General features: G+C 39.0%; 1 protein-coding gene across 1 annotated transcript; it reads right to left on the reverse strand.

The window, feature by feature from the left end:
- Positions 1–3621: 3621 nt before the first annotated feature.
- Positions 3622–6153, reverse strand: LOC145400943 (uncharacterized). Its single transcript, XM_080273308.1, has one exon. It carries the CDS (start codon positions 6151–6153, stop codon positions 3622–3624), a length of 2532 nt encoding a protein of 843 aa, XP_080129434.1.
- Positions 6154–6678: the final 525 nt, after the last annotated feature.

The raw sequence follows: 6678 nt of genomic DNA on the forward strand, positions 1-6678 counted from the left end.
CAGGGCAGTGAAATGGCGGGGGACAGGGCGACTTGGAGACGATTTGTTTGTGGCCACCCCAAACGGGATTGAGGCATCTGGCAATAGATAGATAGATAGATAGATATATATATATATATATATATATATATATATATATATATATATATACACAATGCTTCAATACAACAGGGAAAAAGGTTGCTGGTTCTTTGAAAGCAGTGATAAACAGGGAAGTGAGTATGGAAATAAAGTCGCTGCATGATAGTACAGTACTGTATTGTGATACCAACTCTAACATATGGAAGTGAAGCTGGGACCTTGCGGGAGGGACACAAGTCAGGAGAGAGAGCAGTGGAAATGAGTTATTTGAGAGGAGCATGTGGAGAGATAGACTGACAAATGAAGAAGTGAAGGAGTGTTGTGGTGTGTTGCAGATGTGATAGAAAGAGTTAGGAAAAACACATTGAGGTGGTTTGGCCATATAGAGAGGATGGAGAGCGAGAGACTGATGAGGAGAGTGTATGTGTGAGGTGGAGGGGGAGGCCAAGGATGAGATGGGGGGATGGAGTGGAGAGGTATATGAGAAAGGGTGGTGTTAGATGCAAGCAGGGCAGTGAAATGGCGAGGGACAGGGCAACATGGAGGCAATTTGTTTGTGGTTACCCTTTACGAGATAAATACTAAAGGTGTCTGGAAATGAATAGATAGATAGATAGTAGGCTAGTATACGAGGGAAAGGGGTGCGAGCTGGGGGAGGACAGCAAAATAGCGGGGGACAGGGCAACATGGAGGCGATTTATTTGTGACCACCACTTACGGGATTAAGGCTTCTGGCAATAAATAGACAAATTTCAATAATGACTGAAAGTGTATAGTTAAGGCTGCCTGCCCTTCTCTGGTGTATGCACACTTACTCTTCTCAGTTCAGCTTACATCACAACTGTGCTGCATTTCCACTGGGAGGGATCATTGAAAAAAATGCAACAGTTCTCTACAGTTTTCCATTAGGAAATAAAAAGTGATGGTTTACATAACAACTTTAATGGATGACAAAAAATTATGAAACATAAATTTTCCCTGAACATACTGTATGACAAAACAGGTTGCAATGAATTAACAATAGTGTGCTGGTAGTTCTTATCCCATTACAGTACAATGATTACAAATGTGATAAGGGAAATCATATATCTATATCTATCTATCTATCTATATATCTGTCTATATATATATATATATATATATATATATATATATATATATATATATATACATATATATACAGTATAAAAACTGTGATAAGGGAAATAATATATATATATATATATATATATATATATATATATATATGTATACAGTATAACAACTGTGATAAGGGAAATAATATATATATATACTGTATATATATATATATATATATATATATATATATATATAATCATCATCATCATCAACCATTGAGGTCCACTGCAGGACCGGCCTATCCCTACCGAAGCAGGGACAATACAGCCAAAGTATCTCTACCCAGTGGCTTAGGCTGTCTGGTAGAGCTCAATCCCGCTGGAGCATCTTAATTACTCACTAATATGGTTGGCATCCAGCGTAATAAATGGTTTCCTGGTGTACAGGAAACTGTTTGGCTTACCACTCAGTGTAGAGTCACCCATAGGCAGAAGGAAGAGAGGAAAGATTGAATGAAAGAAAGACAGAACAGGGAGTGTAAAGTTACCTATAGGCAGAAGGATGAGGAAAGAATGAAGGAAAGAAAGACAGAAGAGGAAGGAAGGAAGAGAAGAAAGGGCAGACACACACAGTGGCACTACATCAAGTGAGTGGATGGTGAGTATCCCCACCTACCACTACAGTATTTATATATATATATATATATATCATTTCCTGTGGCACCCCACGGGATGCATAGGGTCTCAATGAACTCTCTCCACCAATATTTGTCTCTTGCCATCTCCTTCAGGTTCCACCAACACTCCTCTCCTGCTTCTTTTTTCATTGTCCTCAACCAGGTTTCCCTCGGCCTACCTCTACCTCTTCTTCCTCTAGCAATCCACTCCAGCACATCCTGTATTAAACAACCTTCTTTTCTGTATATGTGCCCCAGCCACTTCCAGCGAGACAGTCTCACATATTCATTAACCGGTTCCACTCTCGTAATATCCCTTACTCTTTCATTTGTAACTCTGTCTTGCCACTTTACCCCAAGAATCCTTCTCAGTATTTTATTCTCAAATCCTAATACTTTCTGATCTGTTGCAATTGTACTGTACCATGACTCATGCCCGTAAATTAAAATGGGTCTAACCATGGACTTGTAAATTTTAACTTTAGTATGTACCGAAAGCATATTATTGTTCCAAACAGATTTCAACATTCCAACAGCTCGCCAAGCCTGTCTAATCCTCTCCTCAATTTCATTGTTTAATGATCCATTAGATGATACAATCGTTCCCAGATATTTAAAGTTTTCTACATTCTTCACCACATTATTCCCAATTACACAATCGATTTGGTTCTCCACGTTCATATTAATAATTTCAGTCTTTCCACAATTTATTACCAATCCCACTTTTTCTCCTTCCTCCACCAGACAATCGAGCACCCTCTGCATCTCATAAATACTTTGAGTGATCCATTTCAAGTTAGGTCAGGAGTGATTCAAGGAGGAGTTCTTTCGCCATTGTTGTTTGTATAGGTTATGGATTATGTTATGAAAAAGGTTGTAAGGAGAACAGGTGCAGGAATTAACTGGAAAGAAAATAAGAAGCTGATGGATTTGGACTATGCTGATGATATTGTACTGATTTATATATATATATATATATATATATATATATATATATATATATATATATATATATATATATATATATATATATATATATATATATATATATATATATATATATATATATATATATATATATATATATATATATATATATATATATATATATATATATATATATATATATATATATATATATAAATACTGTAGTGGTAGGTGGCGATACTCACCATCCACTCACTTGATGTAATGCCACTGTGTGTGTCTGCCCTTTCTTCTCTTCCTTCCTTCCTCTTCTGTCTTTCTTTCCTTCATTCTTTCCTCATCCTTCTGCCTATAGGTAACTTTACACTCCCTGTTCTGTCTTTCTTTCATTCAATCTTTCCTCTCTTCCTTCTGCCTATGGGTGACTCTACACTGAGTGGTAAGCCAAACAGTTTCCTGTACACCAGGAAACCATTTATTACGCTGGATGCCAACCATATTAGTGAGTAATTAAGATGCTCCAGCGGGATTGAGCTGGTGCAGATTTATATCCAAAGGTTGGTTGGGATTCATTGCTCACATAATGCCACTCAGGGATGAGAGAGCCTGGTCACTCTCATCTTAAATGTCTGGAGCAACCTGCCTAGATCCCGTACTCCTACACTCCTCATGGAGAAACATAGGATTGGATGATGGATGGATGGATGGACTTAAAAAAACAATAGCTACAATAAAAACCATGATGAGTCGAAACTCAAGCTAAAATATTCTACGGTAACCTATTTACATACCTGTACTATAAATATAATACTGTATACCTCTATGACAATCGGTTACTTTGAAGACATTTATCTTGTTTACCGAACTATCTTGATTTCCAGTTGAAGTCCTTCCTGAGCCTCCTGAGATGGGTATGCCAGTTCCCACAACTGCCTAAAAATGGGGATCTGTTCAGCAGTGGACACCAGTTCAATCACCTTCTCATATGGAAGAAGCACCTCAGCCTCCGCTTTCAATGCACTGTTGCCTTCACTGGCCACTCTACTACGCAACACCTCGAACAGTTTTTGCCAGTCCTCTGAACTGGCAGGCAGTACAGCCTGCAAGTTTGACTCCTCATTTTCATCTTCACTAGGATTTCTTTCTAAATTCTGTGAACCTTCTTCCATCTTGTTTTTGCCTTGCTCTACCCTGGAGACAGCAAATATAGGAAGAGAGTCTAGGTGAGTGACAACTGGTGCACTGAGCACCTCATGACCCATGTCAAACTGGCCATCCAGCACCATCTCCACCTGAGAGGCAAATAATTCATCACTACCTAACAGGTTGTTTGCTGCATTAACGGCTGCTATTTGCTCATCTTCATCTTCATGTACGGTCATCTGATCAATTTGCTCCTTTTTAGGTTTCACTGTAGAATCTGAAAATCTTGAGCCCTTCAAACTAGGGCGATATTCCTTTCCAGCAAGACGAGCAAATCTCTCCAGCTTTTGGCGGTGAAGAAGCCTATCACTGCCTTTAAGATCCTGAAATTGGCTGTTCCTTTTCCTTTTATTACGCTGAAGAACATGGTCTAAGATTTCTGGCATTGCCTCTTGTTGCTCCACATATGGGTGAGAATGTTCATAATAATATACCACAGAGATCCTGCCTGTGTAGTCACATGCATCCTCATTAAAGTCTTGATAGACCTTCATTCTTGCAAAACACAGACATGGTTGTATTTTGTGAACCCAGTTGTGTTTATCTGAGTATTGTCGATGGGCAGATTTCCGAGCAGCTGCTGTGCGCAAATGGTGGAACCTATGACACACAAGAAGACGTTCTGTTCTGTGAGGTTTTCGTCGCTTTACATCACATGTAAACCTTACTTTATATTTTTCTTCTTCTGCAGCCAGCCAGTCTGTAAATGCATTTTCCTCATCAAATTCTAAACTTTTGCTTGCCATAGTATATTTATGGGCAATCTGCCAATGCCTTTGCAATTCAGTTAATTTGAAGTAGGATGACTCACACTGCTGAAAGTGACATGAAAACATCCTGGGCAGCTTAAATTTCTTATTTCTACATTCTTTGTTTTTAACATGTGTTTGATATCCTAATTCTGATAAGAAATTTTTTTTACAAAGTGTACACCTGTATTCAAGATTACTGCCATGCACCTGAAGTAATGAGCTATTCTTCCTCTTACTACTAAATGACACCATTTCCCAATCATCATCCTTTTCTGATGATTTATCATCCATAGGTTCAGTTTTTATTTTGGTATTTGAAACACAGCTGTTTGTACTATGCTGTTCCATGTGGTTCTTAAGCAAATGCTGACTAGTAACACTCTGATGGCATAAATGACATTCAAGCGACATATTTGCACCTTTCTGGTTCTTTGAGATACCGGTAGACAGAAACATGCCATCATTTTCAGTACAACTAGTAACATGATAATCCTGTTCAGTAAAAACCCTAAATTTTTTCTTGACAGTTCCATCCTCACCTATATACAACACTGCTTCTCTGCTTCCACCCAGTTCTGCTTCCAGGCTGTGGCATTCCTCCACTGTGATGCTGAATTGCTCCCTCTTGAGGTCTTTAGCAGTAAAGGATAAGCTTCTTTCATGACTGGTGGAGGATCCTTCTGGAGGTTTACAGGTACTGGGAGTTACAAGAAGAGAAAGGTCCTGCAGTCCATCTGTTTTACCTACATGAGGCTTCATTGTAACAGTGACTAAGGGCTGTGATGGAGGGGAGGGCGAAGAATGCAGTCCGGATTCAGGGGTCGGTATTTTAGATACAGGGGAAACTGTAGTTTTCACGACACAGGTGTTTTCTACACTATGATGCCCTTTAAGGTGCCTCCCAAGCTGATCCTCATTCTTGAATATTGCACCACAATTTTCAACTGGACACTCAAACAGGGATACAATACCCAGTGTTTTTAAATCTAGCAGTGCTATACTTTTACTCGACTCATTATTGAGGGATAATTCTGAAAATTCAAGTTGCTTCTTTTCACAAAATGCCTGATGAACTGCAGCACCCCTGCGGTCTTTACACATCTGACCACAGTATTGACATGCAACACACTGTTTATTATGTTTCAAGCCATCTGCATTACACTGATGAATTTCTAGGCTCGACTGGGTAGCAAACTGTTCACTGCATTCAGAACACTGAAGTGGCTCTTTGGTGCTGGTAATACAGCTTATATTATTGCTCTTCTCATCTGCAGTGACCATCTCCATTGCATCACCTTCTGCAATGCGTCTCATAAACTCTGTCATCTTTGATCGTCTGGGCCTCTGTCTTGCAATACTGTGTGATTCACTGAAGTGATGCACCAATTTCAGCTTGGAGGGGAACACTCCTTGACAGAGAGCACAGCTGGCCATTGCTTCTTGCTAAGTTACCTGGAAAGAGAGGAAAAAATGTACCATATTTCTAAAGACTTCTCAGTGAATCACTCTCAATAAACATATGAAAATAATGTACTGTAAATAATACTTTAAGCTAAGGATAAAAGTACCATATGACTAGCACACTGTACCATCAACCTTGCCCCTTTTTCTAAGCCTTGACCCCTTCACTCCAATGGCATCTTTTTGTTCCAGTATCTCTAGGAGGTATTTTTCAAACTGGAGGGGTTTGCTACAGTTTTTACTAACCCCATCATTAATAGTAGATGAAAATCATTATCTGATCCTATACAGAATTTGAATATTAGTTTCATCTCCACATATGATCCTAAAGGCTACTGATGGCAAGTAGTTGGCATCCAATGACCCTTGGAGACACTAACATATAAAAGAAATGTAGCTACAAGCTTGGTAACTCACCACACAAATATTACTCTTACGTGGGAAGCTCAGCCATAAGTTTATAGTCAAAGTCCGGACAGAAACTTTCACACTGTTACA

This window comes from Coenobita brevimanus, chromosome 54, assembly GCF_032717465.1.
Source record: "Coenobita brevimanus isolate Jiangsu-jjx chromosome 54, ASM3271746v2, whole genome shotgun sequence".
In the NCBI taxonomy this organism is placed as follows: Eukaryota; Metazoa; Arthropoda; class Malacostraca; order Decapoda; family Coenobitidae; genus Coenobita; species Coenobita brevimanus.

Coding starts and splice junctions, on each gene's coding strand:
- LOC145400943 (XM_080273308.1), bottom strand. CDS start 6,153: ATGGCCAGCTGTGCTCTCTGTCAAGGAGTGTTCCCCTCCAAGCTGAAA.